At 31.8% G+C, this 22,933-nt stretch overlaps 2 protein-coding genes across 3 annotated transcripts in view; one reads left to right on the top strand and one right to left on the bottom strand.

Moving 5' to 3' along the window:
• Window positions 1-1,701: 1,701 nt before the first annotated feature.
• Window positions 1,702-11,397, bottom strand: LOC111047879 (C-type lectin domain family 12 member B-like). The gene is made up of 6 exons (XM_022333733.2): window positions 11,089-11,397; window positions 9,669-9,781; window positions 7,627-7,880; window positions 6,528-6,666; window positions 5,236-5,418; window positions 1,702-2,337 (listed from the first exon to the last, which is right to left on the bottom strand). Exons 2-6 carry the CDS (start codon window positions 9,733-9,735, stop codon window positions 2,045-2,047), a joined length of 936 nt encoding a protein of 311 aa, XP_022189425.1. The 5' UTR covers window positions 9,736-9,781; window positions 11,089-11,397; the 3' UTR covers window positions 1,702-2,044.
• Window positions 11,398-17,044: 5,647 nt separating this feature from the next.
• The window catches only part of LOC111047884 (ras-related protein Rab-3), a 46,199-nt gene continuing 40,310 nt past the window's right edge, over window positions 17,045-22,933 (top strand). The window contains exon 1 of one of the 2 annotated variants that reach the window (XM_039439957.1): window positions 17,045-17,367. The gene's annotated coding sequence lies outside the window, so the exon portion shown is untranslated. The remainder of the gene's footprint in view (window positions 17,368-22,933) is intronic. The other variant, XM_039439955.1, reaches the window with a different exon arrangement.

Below are 22,933 nucleotides of genomic sequence, written 5' to 3'. Positions count from 1 at the left end.
TTAATAAGATTCACACAAACATTCTTGTTTTAAAATAAAAATCAATTCAAATAAATGTTGTTTATAATAAATTAAAAGTTATATTATGTTAAATAAGACCCATACAAATAGGATATCTATATTTTTTAATACAGGTTTTATCTTTAGATAAAATTCATCAGACAAATTGAAGATCCATGCAAACATTATTATTGTTATGATAAATAATTTAATGAAAAGTCAATTATATTAGAGGTACAACTCTAAAATAAAGCAATATATAATATGAGGTTGAACAGAAGAAAACAATATACTAGCCTATAATGTAAAACAAAAGAGAACTAAAGAATCTAGATTGGTTATTTGTTTATTATTCCATAACTTGTTTTTTCTTTGTATTGCTAGGTTAGAGGTCATGATAATCAGTAAACAAACAATGGTTATCAGAGATTATGATAATCAGTAAACTAACCCATTTTGAAGTGTGTTTAGTTTTTTAAAATTTTTACATGAAATATGGAAGCACATATCAGCAAAGCAATTGAAAGATCTGCTCTGTTTCATTAAAATCAGCCACCTGCTGCTCTATAAATTATTAATTAATTTTTGTTGGACATATTTTTTCATCCCATCGTCATCATCACCAAGGCTTAAAATACTTCTAGAAAGTCGTCTTTGTAAAATAATAAATAATAAACACTATTTTATAGACGAAGTTCAAGAGACTTGTAATTTTTTCACCATCATTGATAAAAATATATTATTTTATTCGTTTCAGCACCATTTACTCATCCTATTCTATTTTTATTTTCTCCATAAATGTATATTAGTCCCATCTGGGAATAAATGTATTTGTTAATTTTATTAAAAACTCCTGCGTTGCTCTAGAGATTAATTAATTTTTTTAAATCCGTCATGAAAATATATTTTTTGTTTCAGCACCAATTACTCATTCTATTTTATTTTTATATTTATCCATTTTAGTCCTATTGGAGAATAAATAGAATTTTGTTCATATTTTATTACAGAATCCTCCTCTGCTTCAAAGACTTGTGAATCTTTTTTAGCATCATTAATAAAATCAAATTTGTTTTAGCACCATTGTATCATCCTATTATTTATTGATGTTTGTTCACACCCAATTGAAGAATTTTTTAGCGTATAGCAATTAAACACACATAAAAAACTCATGAGTTTTAAATACAGCTACATATACACTGTATATTTCCAAATTCTTTGAGATGTTGTGTAGTTTACACAACAATAAGCAATTACACACACATAAAAAGCTCATGAGTTTCAAATACCTACATATACAATGTATATTTCCAAATTCTTTGAGATGTTGTGTAGTTTTTGGTCAGGAGAACATAAAATTTGGCTGATCGCCATTATTTGCTATAGTGAGGTGCACGTTATAATGGCAGTGTTTGATTAGCAATGGTATTGCTATCCTTGTCTATCATTCAACAAAGCGGATACGCTATCTCTTTCTCGCTTTGGTCTGTTGCCAGATCGTCTCTTGACAATGTAGAATTAATAATTAACTAACAAAATATTTCATCTTAATTCTTTAAATTCATTACCTATGAAAATATTGAAAAAATATAATTCCTTCCCTAATCAAATATAAATTGATTACTTTAACTGAGAATCAACAGTTAATATATTACATCAATAAAGCTGTATCAGGTACCGTCTATAGAAGGCATTGACAAGACAAAGGATCGGCAACGTTGTATTCCTATCTTTCTTCACTGCCATTATAACGTGGACCACACTATGGTCCATTTAACGTTAACCAATGTGCACCATTTGGAGGCGAACTAGCGTTACACATATTTGAGATAAATATAAACTGAAACTGAAACAATTTTGAGGTTAAAGACGGTAAAATTTGGAGAATAAATACTGTAATAAACATTCATTCATTAGTGGTATGTTTATGTTTTTGGAGGGACGGATTCAAATATCCACACAAGTCAACCGAAGCTTATTGTGTAGTATCTCATTAGTGTTAGCTTTAAAATACTTGTGGTAGAATCGTAATCATTTTCTAATTTCACTAAAGACTCCTCCTCTGCTCGAGTGACTTGTGTATCCTCTTGAGTGCCCTGATAGTGGTATTCTCCTCATGCTCGCAGACATAGTGGAGCCTGGCCGAGCAGTCGGCGCCGTAATACTGGTAGAGCTTGCCGATGTTGTGGTAGGTCAGCTTGAGACAGCGGCCATTGCCCGAGCTGTGGACAACATCTGAAGGTCGGGACAGGTTGGGGTTTTTGGGCAGCACGGGCTGGGCGCTGTTTGACCAGATCCACAGCAGACCTGGGTTTAGGCCGCCTGTCCAGTATTCTCTGCCTGCGAATTAAAATCCAATTTGAAATTAAGTTATGTTATAGAATTGATTGATGTTGTGGAACTCCTTCATAATAAAAATAAGCTCTGTTTTTGTTGCAAATTATTGTCCGTCTGCAACCCAATTCAAGATTGAATTACGCTATAAAATTAATTGATAGATATTGATGTTGTGGAACTCCTTCATAATTAAAATAAGCACTGTTTTTGTTGCAAATCCACTTCATATCTTTCTTGCGGAACTGATATGTTCATATAAAATCAAATCAAAACCAAAATATAACTTTATTCCATAATGCACTCAACATAATATTATGAACTATATACTATTATACTATAATATTATGAACATAAAAGTCATGTAAAATACAGATTGAAGTGGACAAATATCACCTGCGTCGTATGCCACCAGCTCGTCTTCCACTACAAGCTTGGAAGCTGCAGTTGGATGGGAAAAGAGACGTCGGAAGACCGAGGAAGCGGTGGACACTGGAACAGGCTTTACGAGCCTAGTCCATGATGGATGATTATGAATATTATGAACATTAGGTACGGTACCGGAATAGCACTAAGACAAAGGCCAGTGTGTGAGGGAGGTTTCAAAACGAAACTGCAATTCTGCAAGCTGAATTATTATACGGTAGTGGATATTTGACAACAAAAACAGTGTCTCTCCACATATTTTAATTCAAAAGGATAATTATTTCTCAATTTTTTCATTACTTTATTTGTTATTGTTAAATTATTTTCCCTCACATTCAAAGACAAAATATTTGATAATTTAAAGATGTAATGAATCAAATCAAAATCATATTTTTATCCACAGCCACAAAGAGAATTCAGTGCTAAGAATAATAGAAATCGTAGTTAGCAATAATTTGTATTATTCTTCAATGTTGTTATCCATCACAAACTGCTTTCTATTGAATCACTTTTTTGTTACCAAATAGATCGTCTAGCAGTCAAATTTCTTCAATAAATTATTTTTCTATTGCCAAATACAAGAAATATTTTTACAAATTAAAATAATCATTAAAATAGAATAGTTTTTGGCTTGACTGGAAAAAGAAGCCTTGAGCTCCAGCCACGAGTTCTAAAAAATAAGAAATACATTTTTTAATCTAATAACAGCAGTACAAATGAAACAATTTTGTTAATGAATGATAATCTATGGATGTTGAATTTTATCAATAATCCAAGTACTTGATAAACAAAATATAAATGCACAGAAAAATAATATAAGAATTGCCGAGTTGTTGTAATTATTACACAATAATAATACTGCCAAAATTGGGTGATTTATTTAATTTATTAACTTATTACAGTGACAACGAGATCTAAAATTCATTTATTGAAGAATTTGACTGCTAGTTCTATTTGATAAAAATAATCATTTAATTTTCATAATTTGAAGTTGATAAATTAGTGGTTACCTGAATGAAAGTTGGTACGTTGGTTTCATCTTTTGATTTCTTGGAAGGTAAAAAAAGATCCTCTCATTTATGTACCACACACAAATAATTTCTGTATTATTCATATTCTATAAAATAATCTTCAGGGCAATTGATTATTAAATTAATACAATATTTATGCAAAAATAATTCATGTTGAAACATTCCTCTTAATAATTAATAGTTTTGGAAGGAATATTTTGAATTTGCGAAATAATTATAATCCTTCTACATCAAAAACACTTCATTCAATAACTTTCTCCAAGAAGATCCTTTATGAATTTTAGACTTTACCTGTTCCAAAAAATGGATGATTTGATAGCTTTTACATTGATCTATTACTGAATTAACGCCCCGACTGCTTTGTCCGACTAATACTGCGAACTTTCAAGTGATACACCGTAATAATAGAGATCAAAAGATGTATTCTTTGGTCTATAAAAAGTTATAAAAAGTAGATTATGCATACGTTATCATATTGGTATCAATAATCGTATCAATAATCATATCAATTAATTCTTTATTGATTCATACGATAAGTGATAAGTACATAATCAAAATGATAGGGAGAGAAAAAATAAGGTAACCTTGTGCTATTCATCTCTCAAATTTAGATAAGGTTACACATAGTCCGAAATGGTTTTCTTGTAGTTGTTTTAATTACCGTATTTCTTAATAGAGACGACAATCTAGATGTATAGATGCTCAAGAATAAAATAAAATAAAAAAGTATTTATTTATTTTTAAATCATTTGAAGATGGCATTAATGTCCGGAACATGTTGTGACAGAATAATTTAAAAAGGGTACTAAGATTTAGACCTCAGGCAGTATTCTCATCCATAAGATTAGTACCTGATTGAAACTGTAGACCTTATGGAAATACAGCAATAGACTGGCTTCTCCACACATCTGTGTAATCACTTGTCAACTGATTTATGATGAATAATATTCTATAGTCTGATTTTTACTCGGTTCCGTTCAATCTAATAAAACCTATATGGATTTAGTTATTAACAGTTTGGTTATAACTTAAATATAAACGCAGCTTTATATTGGCGTATGAAGGAGGCTCCTTTTTCCTTTTATATTATCCTTGAAATGCAAAATTTCAAAAAACCTTGTATATACGTCGACGCGCAATTAAAAAAGGAACATACCTGTCAAATTTCATGAAAATCTATTGCCGCGTTTCGCCGTAAATGGGCAACATATAAACATTTAAACACTCAAACATTAAAACATTAAGAGAAATGCCAAACCGTCGACTTAAATCTTAAGTCTTAAATCTAGTCGACTTGAACCTCACTTCGCTCGGTCAATTAAAAGTAGCCTTGAAGAAAAAAGAAAATGCTCAAGAATGTGTAAAAAAATGTATAATATGGAAGAATCTGGCTCTTGTTAATAGAAATATGTTTCATAATTGTTCCATGATTTATTTGAAATCTCACCTCTGAAATACGGATCGGATTGTATGTAGGTGACAAGATCTGTGTACTCCTCAGCAGTCTCCAACTCCATCAGATTGGAGCCCAGGCTTTTGCACATTGAAGACGCAGATTTCCAGTTGAATTGTCGGTCACTGAAGTGATAGCAGTTCTTCTGCACTCTCGTGAAGTTGGCTGGACATGGATCTGAAAATAGTTGTGAAATCATTTCATTTGAATTGGAAACAATCATCATATTTTTATTGAATGCATCACTTTTCTTTTGTTCGATTCTGGAATATTAGTAATTTTAATTTATTTTCCTTACATCTTCTGCAATTCCTCACATTTTTACACTAATATATTACTATGCATGTACCTTCTCTCTTCCTCTCAGTAGTGTGTTTACTTTAAGGTGAATAATATCGAAATTAATTTCCCCACAACTTGTTTGCAATTTGAAATGTTAATTTTTATTGATATTTCTCAAAATATTCTATTATATTTTATATTATGTTTTCTATCATTAAATCAATATTTTTCTATTGCGTAAATTCGCGTACAACACATCGCTGTTTTCTGTGTTGTGGATACCAGTAATTTCTATTTCTATTACTTTTTTAAAATTTTAAAATTTCTGTATTTTAACAGTCTGATTTAGTTCGACTCCTCCCTCCACACGGACAAATCATCCACGCAGGAGTATATTCTTTATATTTATTATTGTTACACTACTATTTTGTAAATATGTCTTTTTCGATGAATAAATTTGTAATTTGAATTTGGATATCCTTCTTTAGTATTGCTCATATTCCATGCAATTCTTCATATCTTTATTTATTCAGGTAAAAACAACAGGAATTTGCTCTAAAATGCTTTAAAACTTATTTATAATACACAGTCCAGAGTCTATGTAGCAATGATTACTTAATTTAAGCACAATTTTTAGTCAGAGTTTGAATTTGGATAACCTTGTTTTATATTGCTCATATTCTATGCAATTCTTCATATCTATTTTATTTATTCAGGTAAAAACAACAGGAATTTGCTCTAAACTGCTTTAAAACTTATTTATAATACACAGTCCAAAAATGTAACTATGTACTGAAATGTTGAATTTACAGATCAATATTAATGTTTAAAAATTAATACAAACAAAACAACTTTCATTATAATTGCAGAATCTAGGTATTGAAAATTTCACTTGAGAGCACGATAAAAATGTATTTTTGTCCTACTTATATTGTTCTTTTCAACGTTTAAATATTTTTAAAAAAATGATAGGTACCGTGAGGCTATGTTTTTCCACAGCTTACCTTCTCTCTGTGTGTTGACTGTGTTGTCCATAACATGATGGATAAGTTCCTCAGTTCTGCGCAGCCTCTTCTCCATCAGATCAACGCGGTACACAAGCTTCTCTATGGCACCTAGTAGATACAGATCCGTTTCTGATACCTAAATAACAACACTTTTAATATATTATTTGAATTATCATCGTGTAAAAACTTGATTCTTGATTTAGTCTGATATTATTCCAATATCAGGATAATTCAATCTTTTTTGAATTATTATTTGCTCAAACAATTGAATAATGCTATAATTGTAATATTCAAGACTATTTCAATACCGTATGTACCGTAAATATGTGATTATATCATTATTATATGACTCAAATTTTGTTTGTAAGAAATATAAAAGGATAAAAAAAATATAATTGGGATTTTCGTATAATAATAATTAAATATAAAAGCTTTTGATTCTGCTTGATTCTCCAAACATCATTATTCAGTCTAACATAATTTCTTTGAGTATATGAATAACTCTATATTTATAAAATAACATCATAGTACAATTTTTTTAAAGTTTTTAATATAAAATAAAAGATGACAAACCCTCAGTTCAGTAAAATAAAACCCTCAGTTTCGATGTTTCGCATCATCTTCAGGGTTTAAATGTAAGTTTCTAATCTGTTATTCTATATTAACAACTTTTCAAAAAAGGGTACTATGATGTTATTTTATAAATAAAAAATAAGTAACCCTGAATATATTCATTTTAAGAAGATATGGAATAACTCTTTATTAATATCTGAGAGCAGCTATATCACCTTTCAATAGTACTTCTTGTATAATTAAAAATATGAATCTCAGTACCGTACCCTTTTAAATTATGAAATTATTTTTAAATTGCCTGATAACATGAAAAGAAACATGTTGTGACAAAATAATTCAAAAGGGTACCTACTGAGATTTATATTAAACGTAGCCCTAAATAAAAAAGACAATACTTCTTGTATATTTGCTTGTTTTTGAAGAATAAAAATTATCAATTATAATAACATTCCCAGTACCTATGATTTTTTATCAAAATATTTGTCAACAAATGTAGAATTTATTCTAAAAAAAATGATCTTACCTCTTTATTATTGCTGACATGGTTGTGGTTGTTATTGTTGTTGTGATTGTTGTTTATGTTGTTGTTATTATTGTGTTGTGGAGGTTTGGTTTGAGTGACAACCCTTTCGGGTAGATTGATGGGTGTGATTGACCCATAGGCCTGAGGGTGCAGACCTAAGGGCATCTTGATGACTTTATTGTCTCTCAGCGAGATATCCTCCAGCATGGATGATAACCATGAGAGTTCTGGCATTTCGGGCATGAGGTCGTCATCTTAAACAGGAATATAATTAAAATTATTAAGTTTTATCAGGAAAAATACTATTATTGATCATGGAAATGATTGAAATTGTCAAGTTAAGATATTTATATGTCTTTAGAGTTTTAAGAATATTTTTCATTAGAGGAGGAAATGTTCAAAGTAATGCTAGAGTCTACTCTAGTCGTTTGAGATTTCAAAATAAGGTCATTCTGTTGAAGGCTAATGTTGAAGCTTTTCGTAGGTTTTTTACTTTTTGTGCTTTAAAGTTTTATAATTATCTACCTTTCCATGTGTCCTCTAGTTCAAATTTAAGAATTTTTCTCAAGGAATTGAAATCTTGGTTGTTTTCACTAGAAGATGTTGAGTTTCTGTTTAGATAGTATAGTTACTTTTATATTGTATTTTTGATATTATCATATTGCAGTGAATGATACATTTATGAAGGGACAGTTTATCTCTTAGTACTCTTCAACATATTTTTTTCTCTGTTTTATAAACATTTATCAAGTTTTTTTATATAATTTTAGCTAGGCTCTAAGCTACTCTTTCTTTATTTTCAGTGTGATGGTGCCTCAACACGTTTTTTCAAATGAGGTTACCTAACCACTTTATATTATTGTTTTGTAATGTTTTGTGTATTATTTATTATTGTAAATTGTAAAGTGTGTCAATAAATGAAAAAAAAAACTTTAAAAAGTTTCATCAGGGAAAATACTATTATTCATGATGGGAATGAATAAACTATCAGGAGAAATACTATTACTGTATTCATGATGGGAATAATCAAAACTATCAAGCTTCATCAGGAAAAATACTGATATTCACTATGGAAATGATCAAAATTATTGAGTTTCTTCAGGAAATATACTACAGTATTAACTACTATGGTTAATAGTTTTTTTATGAATCCAAATGTATAGTATTATCCTTAGTATTATTCAAAAATACAATGAACCCTGGTGATTTACAGCATTTTATTTGAGTTTTTGTTTATAATAATTGTTCAATTATTAGCAATTGAATAAATTCAACTTTCCACTAATCTCCATATGTACAATGAATCCATCATATTGAGTAAACGTGTTATTTTTGTAATAATAGACTGGAAGTATGCAGTTTTATCACTACGAATACCATAAAATATTATAGAATTCATCAATCTGAAGTATATTTCCATTTTACAGCAATGTGGAATGATATTAATTCATCCAAGCATGATAACGGCATTCATTCAAGCATAGACTGAAGGATTATTCAACAACTTGAACTTATACCCATAACTGATTTATGAGTTATAGGGAAGATGCATGTCAATTTTTTCCAAATGAATTTTTAAACGTAAAAAATGCATGCTTGCAGCATTGAGATTTTGATGAGCAGGCAGCTATGTAATACAATTACTATATTACTAGATAATTATCCTGACCAAAATTAATAGCTTACTATCTTCACTAGTAAGTAGGAGAGAACATGGAATAGAAGATATGTGAATAGACTTAGGATTAAAAAAATATAAGTTCATCAGCAAAGCAATAATTGTAGATATTTGAAAATATGCTTTCAAACGAGCAAGTTGTACTTTTGCTCGTGGTAATTTTCATTTTCATTGAATAGTTGATATTTATTCCCGTTCTAAGCGTATCATATCATGTATATTGTGTAAGGATGAAGAGTAAATTTGATTTGGTTTTGATTTGATGTGCTGCTATTCACATTAGAAAAAATTTCTTGCGTTCAAGAAAACTATTTTTACCTGAATTTTATGTATAATTCTATTTGAAATGGATAAATATATTCACCTGCACCGAGGGAATCAGACAGGACGTGGAGGAGAAGAAACGTCAACACAATCCATATTTTCATCATTTCTATTCAATGTTGAGTTTATTCCTGTCACATTCCAATCGTTTGTCTGTAAAATAGGACAATTATTTCCATAAATTTTAGATATCATTTCTCTTAATTGTATCATAGTTAAGTAGACTACATAAAAATATTCCCAATTAGCTAATTTCATGCTAAATTGTATTAGAATCATACCGTGCTAGTAGAACAATCACATTATAGATACATTTTACACAAAATCAACTTCTTCCATACTGTATACTTTTACAATTTCTCATTTCAGAAATTTGTTTCCAATTAAAAAATAAAACCAGATTTTGATGTTATTCTTTTACATTGATCCATTCTTATTCAATCATTTTTATTGTGAATATGTAATGCAAAAATGCTTATTGTTCAAAATGTAAAATATTAGAAGGTCTACATAGCACAAAAGTTTTATATCAATTTTTATATTGTATTATGATTTATTTATTGAGTTGCTTTTAATGATACGGTAATGATAATAATTATTATTGTCTTTCTTGATGAGAATGACATCTTGACTAAATTTCAAGCCTATACAATCAACAGAAATTATGAAATAAATAAATATCAGGAAATCCTTAAAATGTGCAGTAGTTCTTTCGAAATATTTGATGATTAATTAATGTGCTTCCTGCATACTCCTCAACGTATTTGTTTTAATTTTTTCCTGTCAATTAATGTTTATCCATGCATTTCGCTAATTAATTCATGTTTGTTACTGAAATTCCTTTTATATTCTACTGGAATTCCTCTTAGATTTACTTTAGATTACTTTTGATTAGGTACTTTTAGATTTCACTGAAATTCTTTTTAAATGATTCCTATTGTAATATCTCCTTCAGTAACCCGTCTTATGTATCCACTTGGTTTATACATCACTACTTATTACTGACTTGATTATTCATTTCTTTCTCAATTTCATATTTTAAAATACCTCTCTACACTAGAGAAAATAATATTTGTATATTTTCACTATTTTCCAACACAAATTCTTTCAGTTTCTTCAGATACTTTCTTCAACACGGAAATAATAAAAGAAACCCTCACTTCATTCAGAGTAAAATATAAGAATTATATCTAAATATATAAATTTTTCAAATTCTATCTTTTCCATCTTCAAAAATGAACATTTGTATCTTCTCACTATTTTTTAATAAAAATCCAGTCAGTTTATGAAAATATTTTTTCAAGTTCAGAATAGATAAAAGCCTACCTCCTAAAAATATATATTAATATGTATCCTCTTGCAGTTTTTTGAACTCTAATCCTGTCAATAGAAGTTATAGTGATTTCATTTCAAAAATATCTTCTCCATCTCCAAACATGACTATATTTGCACTCTCTTACCTTTTTTGAACACAAATCCTGTTAGAATTCCAGCCTACGAACCAAACTTTTTGGTTGTCAGAAAGCCTACCTACTGGAGGAAAGTGTCACACTTCTCAATGCTATGTCCGGTATCTCAAAATAAATGTCGCGTTTATTTTTCGCTGAAGATTTTCGCTTACCACAATAACTGTGCTATGAGATTTAATGCTCGAAATTATTTGAATAGATGAAACAATCCTGCTGGAAATTTTTTATTTGAACAAAATATTCAGGGATTTTTGAGAGAAATATTTTTGATGTTAACTCACAGACAGTCCGCAGACTACTGACTGACGAACGAAAGAGAAAGGATGGCAAAGATAGCGGCGATTGGAAAGTTGTCTCCTGGTGAGTCATCTCTTTTGGTGGGAGAGAGAGAGAGAGAGAGAGTGTGAGAGAGAGTATGTGTCTGTGTGTGTGAGAGAGTGAAAGAGAGAGAGAGTGAGGTTGTGTGTGTATGTGTGTATGTGTGTGAGAGACTGAGAGCGAGAGAGAGACAACCTTGCTATTGAAATCTCCGTCTTATCACCTGATAGTGATCTACTCTTCTCCCATTCATTCGGGGTTTTCCATACTGATTCTTAGAACTTGGCATACAAAAAAGTTGTTTAAAAAAATGTTCCTTACTCGACAAAACTGTTCAATAGATGCAGATTATTTATTTATTTATTCAGCTTCCAACGGTACAACACAAATTTTACAGGGAAATAACAGATACAAGCGAAAAAATATAAACAATATACCGTACAATATTATTTGAATATCAATATAAATCGTTTGATATCAATATAACTTGATATAGAATATCAAAACAATAATATTATTGGAGTAAAATATGATACAATTGATAATTTGATTGGATCAGTTGGGTACTACTTATTTATCCAATAATCAGAATCAATAACAATGAGCTGAACTTTAGTGTTTACAAGTTTGTGTTTCTTCAATAGTTCCAAATTTTCTTAACTCAATATTATTCGTTACAAATGGTGGAATATTCCTAATCAATTTATTAATTCTAGCCATATAAATTCAAAATGTAAAGTTCTCATATTCATTTTGGACTAAAATTTTATAAAAATTTTACACGTGAAATTCTAACCTTATCTTGGACTTTGTCACCTATAAATTTGAAGAAAAATAGCACAAGGACTACCTTATTATTTTATACCAATGTTATTACATTAGTGTCATTGGCACTGTGAATAAAAATAAATAAATAAAAACAAATATCATTTCCATTTCCGTCGATATGTATGGATAGGTTTATTATGAAGCTGTGATGCATCCTACATCCTTGTATGCTACATCCTATTTTGGAATCGACTATTTCTCAATATCAAGGAAACTCCAAATAAGCAAATTATTCTACTTTCTACTGTAGTGTTCTTGAATTGTATCAATGCCATTTTGTCTTGCATCTCTTTGTTTAAGACTAAACATTGAGACATGAATAATTGTGAATCTTGGTTTTACCAGATGAGTCAAAGCTCGAAGCTCTTGCAACACTCCATCTTCTTCTCTATCTTCAAAAGTCTTGGAGATCTCTTTGATTTGTAGCATTCCCTGCACTCTCAGCACCTTTTCAGCACTGAAACGTTTCTATTTATCACTTTTAAATTCAAAATTTTCACCTTACTCTTCATTATTTTTATTTATTCTCTTCAATTTCAAACTCTTCACACCTTGATCTTCTGCTCTCTTTCTCTTTACTCTAATTTTCTTATTTCACTTCTCTTTTTCTTCTCACAAATAAGTACCTTCTTCGCCTCTATAGGAACCTTCTTCTCCCTTCTACCTTCTTCGCCTATCCCTCTATGAGAAGGATTAAAGGATTTTCAAAGAAGAAGTGAAGTAATCCTTAAAAGAAGTTATCCTATAAGTGAGCCTACTTTGCTTTGAAATAATAAGTGATCTTCAAGAAGAATACCATTCTTACCACAACTAATAATATCTTTATTGTTTCCTCAATAAAAGTAACTATTTCTATTAGAGAATGGGATTGATGTGATAAAAAATATTGATAAGAAAAATAAGATTGATATAATGAGATTGATGAAGAATTTATGATTGATTAATAATAAATATCACTAATTGATTATTGATATAAACATCATTATACTCTCCCCACCTCTTCACCAATTTTCTAGTTTTTCAACCTTTTCTTTTAATTAGTAAATACATTAATACATTTTCAATTTTCTTTTCAGTAACTACATTTTAGCGCTATAGTTTTGTAATCAATTTTATATCACCATCTCAAACAGGTTTAGTACCTCGAGATGCAAATACTCAATTGGCATTGCATTTTATTTTGTAATAGTATTGACTCATGTTGTAGAATTTGTATTGCTTTTATTATGTATTTTCCAAGATGTTGTAATTTTATATTTCTGCCAATAAAACATTTTCATTTTCAATTCACATGAATTCCCATTTCTCTTTTTTAGAGCCTCTCAAATGAATTCACTTTCGATAGGCTATAGCAAGGTACCTAGAATATATGTATTTTAGGTACATTAGGCTTTAGCATACTAGACAGAGTTTTCCAACAAAATAGAGAATTTTAATAATGAAGGGTCACAATCACAATATCCCATGATCCCTTCCTCAAAATCCAGAAAACCTTTTATTATTTCTCAAACTGAACATTCCAATTTTCACAATCGTCAATAAAAGACATTATCACTTATAGTGACTGCATAGACAAGATTGTAGTCTACGACTATGATAGAGTGTCAAGTGGTGATCATACCACAATTATACTATTGTCACTATAATATCAACTGCCCATAAAGAAGACATTAGATTCTGTGGAGAATGGGCAGCGTAAAATTCTTCTCACGGCTGCAACTATTTTCTTTCTTCCTATTCTCTTTTTTGTCAATTTTCCTTTCATTTCTCTTTCTAGGTCAAGTGACTAGGTCAGCATGAAAGCGGATTCGGATATCAGACAGAGACAGTAATTGACAGACTTATTCATTTTAACGATCTGAGAACGAATTCAAATGTAATGTGAATTGGGAAACGCGAAATGGAATTGGGAATTCAATGATTTTTGGAGATAGTCGTTACTTTTTGAGTATCGCATTTGAAAATCCAACACATTCATGGGAATTGGAGCATCTGATTAGAGGAGAAACATTTTATGGATCAATAATAGATAATATGGTACTCGAATCTGATTGACAGGACCTTTTGTAACCTGTAAGTAGGTAGGTGTTAGTTTGCGTCAGTGAGTATAGAATGTACTCACTGTATGAAAGTATAGAATCACATTTGCGTGATGAACTGATGATCCTTCAATACTTTTATCGACCATTAGGCGACACCAGTCCACTACAGCTATAGTGAGTAGTGAGATACACTTTATAAAGTCACTAGCCGTCAGGCTCGCTTCGCTCGCCATATCCATCTAGCCAGGGGGCTCCGCCCCCTGGACCCCCGACTGGATCGTCCATGAGAGAGATTAGCAGGCTCGCTTCGCTCGCTTGCATTTTTATCATGTTAGGACAATCCAGTCGGGGGTCCAGACTAAACGTCTGGCTAAACGGATATGGCGAGCGAAGCGAGCCTGACGGCTTGTAATATAATATTCCCAGGATTGAAGTAGCAGTGCCCAATCAATTTTTCCGCGATAAATGCATTTAAATCTTCAACTTGGTGCCAACCTAACAAAGTCAACTCAACTTAATGCCAACCTGACAAAATTATTAATTTAGTTACCAGTTAACAACTGTTTCGAAGAGGTACTCTATCTAGATTATAGTTCTATAGTAACATATGATATGGAAATTTCAATTATAATTAAGAGATTGGGAGAAGAAGAATATACATGCTCAAAGACGAACTTTAAACCCTTAAAAACAACCCTTAGAGGTAAAATATTGCCAAAAGATTTCTTAGTGCGCCTCTAAAGGGCCAACTGAACATACCTACCAAATTTGAACGTTTTTGGTCCGGTAGATTTTTAGTTATGCGAGTGAGTGAGTGAGTGAGTCAGTCAGTCAGTCAGTCAGTCAGTCAGTCAGTCAGTGAGTGAGTGCCATTTCGCTTTTATATATTATATAGATAAGTCACTGAAAATCATAGGACGGCAGTTGTCTAGTTTCATTATCCACCGCCTTCTATTGTAGATAGTTGTAACCACGTCATCCCGGTATATCTGGTATGATATTTGAAACTGAAACTGATTGTCAGTTTGGTGTAAGGGTAAGCATGCCTGACTGGCAATTGGGAGGTACCGGGGTTCGATTCCCGGGCTGGCAACTAATTTTTGGATAGTAGTTCTCATCGAATTTCCATCTAGCTGTTAACCCTGTTGTCAATGTCTGCAGTAGCAGAAGTCTTCGGGGTGATAAATATACAGCATTTATTTAGGATTTTCGTTAAATAATAATTATATATTAATTAGCATTTGAATAAATGCATTCTCTATTTAATTCCATCTGGAATTACAATTATATCAACCAATAAAATATATTTCTCATTATTTAGTAACGAGTTTTCATTTCATTGTTGTTCATCACATTTCATGCCTCTAAGCAATTTGATAATAGAGCGTAGTTCCCTAGGAAAGAGAATAGAGCTCAAAAGGATGGATCTATCTTCTTAGTCTTATGACAGACAGAGATAGCAGACCAATGTTAATCAGTTGCTGACTTTGTAACGTGAATCTCATAACAAAAGAGTAAAACTGATGATAATAATTTTCTGTTGATATGTATAGAATTTACAATTTGATAATATATTCGGGACTCTTATATAATTTTCCCTCATCTATATCCATCATGTGGAGCTTATGTGAACATCATCAAGAGAAATTGCCCGGCCCGGGCAAGATATTTATCTCGGGCCACTCCCGTGTTTCGGATGGACACGTTAAGCCGTCGGTCCCGGCTGCCTAAGAAGCAGTCGTTAGGTCATGTCAGAGGCCCTGAAATTGATCAGTTGCGACCTGAAAACTCTTGACACCAGACCTGAGCCAGCCAGGTCACTCGATATTATTATATTAATATTATTTTCATCAAGAGAAATAAAAACGTATGGGAACATCAGAGCAAATAGAGACAGAGAGATAAAATAGACAGAGCAAATAGAGAGATAAAATGATTGAGATGTAATATGATTGAAAAGAATGTGATTCAAATAACAGATTCAAAGTGAATATCAGAGCGAGAACATAAAATAAATATGGAGAGTTCGCTGTGATTTAAAATCGATAACTTAAAAATAAATTGAAAAAGTGACATTATGATGTTCCAAGACTTCAAACATGCAAAACAAAACTGACGTCTCTCTAGGTTTTCCGTGATTTCTACCTTCTACGTAATTTTCTAAACCTCTTTTAGTCTAGGGTCTAGGTTACTGATTTTATATACAAAACAATTCATATAATTTATACTGTAGTCGGGACACTATGTGTGTGCAAATAACGTGTGTTCCGGGAAATGGGAACGTTCCAAGCTAAGTTAATGTTAACCGTCACTTTGCAACACACATCGAAATTTCGAGGTTTTGGAACACATTGTTTTGGAACTTTCAGGCATGGAAAAATCCATATTTCGTATAGATCGGTATAGGAATATTCATAATCTGATTGTAAATTTGGAATATTTCCTCCATGGTTCAGGTTTGCATTTTGAATTCAATTTGTCCAGTAGCTAGTTTACGAATTTAACACTTAATAATTCACTTACTTTAAACTTTCCTCTTTCAAAACTTACTAGAACTTCAGTGACGCTTGTAGTAAATCAGTAACCGCTACCTAATAACAGTTCCCGTTGAAGTAACGGTTACTGGCAGGTCGCAAATTTGAGGTTAGGAGCGCGATAATGGAGCGACGTAACGAGAGGCATCCGTCAAATATCGATTACTTAGTTCCCGGTTCCTCCGTTCACACCAGGCAACGACTTGAACTTAAGTTGCCCAGCCTGTGCTTAGTGCTTAGTGCTTGGTAAGTCCTAGTGCGTGTAAGCACGGCGGCAGCGAAGTATTGCTCCAGTATTCGGAGTAGTAGTCAATAGAGAAGTAATCGCCTCTCTAATGAGAAGTCTGTTGATCTAAGTTACAGCTCAGGGTAGAAATAGGTGCTTTTCTGTTGATATATAACATAAAACCGATTGCAGGTAAAATTCAAGTTAACTAGTGAATTCAGTTTTTCTTGATAGTGGTCTGTGTGGTTGAAGAAACGTTTGATAAGACATTTCTTAAATCGTTTTATACAGCTTCAAACAGGGATTTTATCACAGAGTCAAGGTAAGTCGGTGTGAAATTATATTACTCTAACATCTTTATTCTCATTCACAAATCAATCAATAAAATATGGAACTGCAGATTGAAATAAATTTTGGAAGATGCATTTGTTCAATAATGCTAATTAATGAATCCTATTATATTAAGCGAGCAATTTCTGTATTTATATATATCTGGTTATTTTTATATCAGGTTATTTATGTTCAACGGATCTCGAAAACGGCTCTAACGATTTTCACGAAATTTGGAACATAGTAGGTTTATGATATAAAGATTCGATTGCACTAGGTTTCATCCTTTGGAAAACTCGCTGAACCACATTAAAAGGATAATTCATCCTTGGCTGAAACTGCTGTGGTTAGTAAAAAAGTGAGTGAGCGAGAGAGTATGTGAAAAATCAAAATATCGCATCCCCGAAATTCATAAGATGACGTATAGCCAGCTGTGAAACACGATCATTTTAGAGAATTGTGTTCTGTTTATCAATAAATAAAAATAACGAGCGAAGCTCGGTTACCCGATATTAATATTATTATTAAACGAAAATCCCAATTAAATGCTGTAAATCACCCCGAAGACTTCTGCTACTGCAAATATTGACAACAGGGTAAACAGCTAGATGGAAATTCGATGAGCGCTACTATACAAAAATTATTTGTCAGCCCGGGAACTGAACCTAGTACCTCATAATTGCCGGTCAGGAATGCTTACCCTTACACCAAACTGACAATCTCTGGATAGCAGCGCTCATTTTATACAAAGCCATAGCGGCCTGCCAGTCAGCAGATGGAAATAAATTGAAAGTTTCATTTGTTCAAATGCTAATTAATGAATAATTTTTATTAAACGAAAATCCCAATTTAATGTTGTAAATGAATTTCCATCTAGCTTTTTACCCTGTTGTCAATATTTGCAGTAGCAGAAGTCTTTGGGGTGATTCACAGCATTTAATTGGGATTTTCGTTTAATAATAAATATGAAACTATTATCGCAGGCTATATATTTACAAGGGTAGAACAGTCAATTCAACGTATTGGAATTCTCAAGAAATTCAAATTAGTTATTCTAATTCACCAATGAGTCACGAGTCAATAAAATATGAAGCAATATTAGTATGGCAGGTAACATGTCGTTCTATGCTAGTTTAAAATAATTATTCAAGTCTCGACTATTGTCCAGAGCTACAAAAATGAAATTATATAAGGCACTAGTCAGGCCTGTAGTATGAGACTTGTAGCTCCGAGATTTAGGTACTCACAGCTGGGGACACAGAAAGGCTTCGAATCTTTGAAAGAAAGGTTATTAGGAGGATAGTGGGCCCTGTTTACGAAAATGGAATTTGGAGGAGGAGAAAAAATAGCGAAATCGAGCGCTTCCTGGGGAGTGAAGACATCGTCCGATTTATTAAAGCTGGCAGAATTAGGTGGATGGGGCATTTGGTGAGATTGGGTGATGAAAGGATTGCCAAATGTATATGGAGAGAAAGAATATATCATAGAAGAAGAAAAGGAAGGCCAAGGAAATAGATGGACAGATGACGTTGAGCATGATTTGAGAACGCTTGGAGTTCGAAACTGGAAAACGCAGGCAGTCGATCGGGAGAGGCTTTGTGAGGGAGGCCAAGGGTTGTAGCGACCTGTAGAGCTAAGGAGTAAGTAAGTATTATTCATAGTGAATAATAATGATATTATTCACAGTTTATAAGAAATTTATGCTTATAAGTGCTAATTATAATTATCTATATTACAATTAAGACGCTATATTTATTTACTATTAGGACTGAAAAATATTCATGCTAATATCTGGATATCATTGTCAAACTGGATACCTACAGTATCATTATCATTATCAATCAGGATATCATTCATTAGTGGATGGGTACCTTACTAACATCTGAAGGGAATTAATAGCCAATGTCACTGGAAACAAAACCTTCTTATCGTTTAGTTAATTGCTTAGTTCATTCTTAATTACGGTCGAATTTTGTTCCAATTTCCAATGTTGAATATTAATAGATAGTCGCATAGATCATAGTGACTGCAATAATGACGCGTGGATTTTCTCCATATATTTATGTATAATTTTTTTATGTATTATTATAATATAATAATATCCCTTGATATGTTTTTATGTATAAGTTTTTATGTATAATTTGGATTGTGAATACAAACGATAAACGAGTTATTATCGATCTACATGTAATCTATTACAAGTAAGCAATAATGTAAAATATGGCACTTGCGTCTCATATGTTTTGAGCAAGAGAGGAGATTTTATGATCTATAGATCTTGTAAATCACTTGATGAAACTTTAGTTATCTGAGATACAAATAAATAGAGCATTTTATTATAGCTATCCAATCTAGATCACAGTAGGATTCACAGAAGTATAACGTTATAACGTTGTAATCCTTAAAAAATACTTAGAGTATCAATACATTGTAATATCAAATCAAAGAGTGATTGATTTGAAAATTTTCGGACCTATAGTGAGGTCCACGTTATAATGGCAGTGGATAAAGATAGAAGAATAGCGATGCCGATTCTCTGCATTAATTAATTATATCTCTACACTGTCAAAAACATAATTGTCATCGTTGTGGACCTAGAAAAGGATAGTACCACCCGCTTTGTCGAATGATAGACAAGGATAGCAAAACCAAAGTTGATCAAATACTGTCATTATAACGTGGAACTCACTATAAGCAAGCAGGCTATCAATATCTAGTATATTGGAGGAGGATTCTTAGAGCTCATGCAGTATCTGTACTCAATAAAATACCGGATATGCTAGAATCTTTCTTGGAATATTTCAGTAGCTGATAGTTTGAGTTGGTATATAGTGAAATTCACTTTCAATTATCAGCATTCTTCGCAAATAACACTAACGCTTCCTATTCAATCAATGCTGACATTTTAAAGTGAATCTCACAGCTATATCTGATATTTATAATGAAAATGCTACGATTCTCTTAAAATATTCAACTACTTATCCAGTAGCTAGAATCTACCATGATGTTGTCCCATTTAGCAGCACAGGAAGAACGTCGATAATATTCCAATTTCTTATTCAAATGTATGCCATTATTCACACTATCACCCTTACTTCCTTCCTTCCTCCCAATTTCCATTTATAAACTAATGGAAACCACAGTTGCCGTTTTGAGACTATTAGCTGGCGTAAACCAAGTTTTGAACACAAACCTGGTTATAATGTTCATTCTATGCACGTTAAACGTAGTATTAGGCATATGGTCCTCAGAATCTAAGGGTCATATGCCTAACACTACGTTTAACGCAAAACCACGTTTACTTGTAGATATGGTTGCATTTATTATAATGTGTTTCATTCGGGGTTTAAACGAACAGCTGACGTTTCTCCATTGAAACCGAGTATCTGCATACGGGGCTTAGACAGATCTACAATCAAAATATAATATTGACAAAATTATCACACATTTTCAATAGAATAACTTGTTTGATTGTTCGATAAATTAAAATGAAATTATCTGTTGAAGTCACCCCATTAAAATAATTATGATAAACTACAAGTAAACGGGATTTAGCGTTAAACTTAGTGTTAGGCATATGGCCCTTAGAATGTATATACATAGAATGAACATTATAACCACGTTTGCGTTCAAAACTACTAGGTTTACGCCAGCTTATTGTGAGATTGTAATTTAATAAAAAACCAAAACCAAAAATTATTCAACTCGATTCCTCCACGAAGCTGTCATCTCTACTGTAATAAAGGAAAGAACTGTCTTATACACGTACAGGATAGGAAAATTATGTTTGACGTATCATCACGTCTCAACGTCTCGACTGATTAACGTGAAATTTTGCATTATTATAGTTTCTTAATTAACCGAGGATGGTTATAGGTATATTTTTCAAATCTTCAAGATTTCATTACAAGTTTTCAGTTTGTCAAGTTCCAAAATAGACCCTGGCGGAGCACGGGTTACCTGCTAGTCATGCATAGTAGTGTGATATGAGCTTTCTTAGCCTGAATACAATAAATAATATTCTCAATATGTACACCTCTTATCTAAACTCTGAGCTGTTCTCAAAGCGAACCCTGCTTTATAATGATTCCTATAAAAAATACGATACCACTAATTAGATTACATTAGAACACTTTTTCCGTGACAATACGAATTTATTTAAGTGTATAATTTTCAAGTTCACCGGCAAATATTTAAGGTGTACTTAACTAGAGCTATTGGAGTAGTAAGTATTACTCTTGTAGCATATAGCTCGTCTATGTCGATTTATTATTTGTTCAGATGTTCTTTCATTTATAAAAGTTGAAGGTCGCTTCGTCCCAGATTCGGATTCATAACTAGTTTTTATTCTAATCTAACCACAAAAGGCGGAAATTGTGCTGCATTGAAAAGTGAGATAATAACTACTACTATATTCGATTTTATACAAGCGTATTACATTATCTATACTACAATAAAGGAAAGAACTGGCTTATACACGTACGGGATATGAAATTAATGTTTGACGCATCATCACGTCTGAACTACTGGACTGATTAACTTGAAATTTTGCATATGGATTCTTGATTAACCGAGAATGGTTTCAGGCCTATTTTTAATTCTTCAAGATATCTTAACTCAAGTTTTCAGTTTGTCGAGTTTTAAAATGGACCCGTGCGGAGTTCACCTGCTATTTCGTAATAAGTAAATGGCATGTTTGAAAACGTAGACCAATTAGAAAAACCAATACATTTATATTCATTCAATTCATTACATTCAGTACATTCCATTACAGTGAGGAATTCTTTTTGCATTATGAAATGCAAAGATTGACGACTTATACGAATTATATTATAATTGACAAATCCTTATACCCCTTTCATAGGTGGTCAGTACATTCCATTACAGTGAGGAATTCTTTTCGCATTATGAAATGCAAAGATTGACGACTTATACGAATTATATTATAATTGACAAATCCTTATACCCCTTTCATAGGTGGTCAGTACATTCCAATACAGTGAAGAATTCTTTTTGCATTATGAAATGCAAAGATTGACGATTTATATTATAATTGACAAATCCTTATACCCCTTTCATAGGTGGTCAGTGAGATGAAAAATGAAAATGAAAAAAGAATTATGGGAATTGGATCATGTGAGAAACATTAATAAATCAATAATAGTTAATTTGTTACTCAGCTCTGATTGACAGGACCTTTTGCAACCTGTAAGTAGAAAGGTGATAATTTGTGTGGCTACCATACTGTATTATGGTAATACTACATTCAATGGGGAAGTTCTATGAATCTAATCACAGATTTGAGCCTAACATCTCAAATGTTTATGTAGTCTATATATATATATATAGAAAAGCGAAATGGCACTCACTCACTCACTGACTGACTAACTCACTCACTCGCAGAACTAAAAATCTACCCGACCAAAAACGTTCAAATTTGGTAGGTATTTTCAGTTGGCCCTTTAGAGGCGCACTAAGAAATATTTTTGCGATATTTCAACTCTAAGGGTGGTTTTTAAGGGTTTAAAGTTCTTTTAGCATGTATATTCTTCTTATTC

Source organism: Nilaparvata lugens, chromosome 13, assembly GCF_014356525.2.
Source record: "Nilaparvata lugens isolate BPH chromosome 13, ASM1435652v1, whole genome shotgun sequence".
Taxonomy (NCBI): Eukaryota; Metazoa; Arthropoda; class Insecta; order Hemiptera; family Delphacidae; genus Nilaparvata; species Nilaparvata lugens.
Note: the sequence above shows the minus strand (reverse complement) of the source record. Positions and strands in the feature narration are given on the sequence as shown.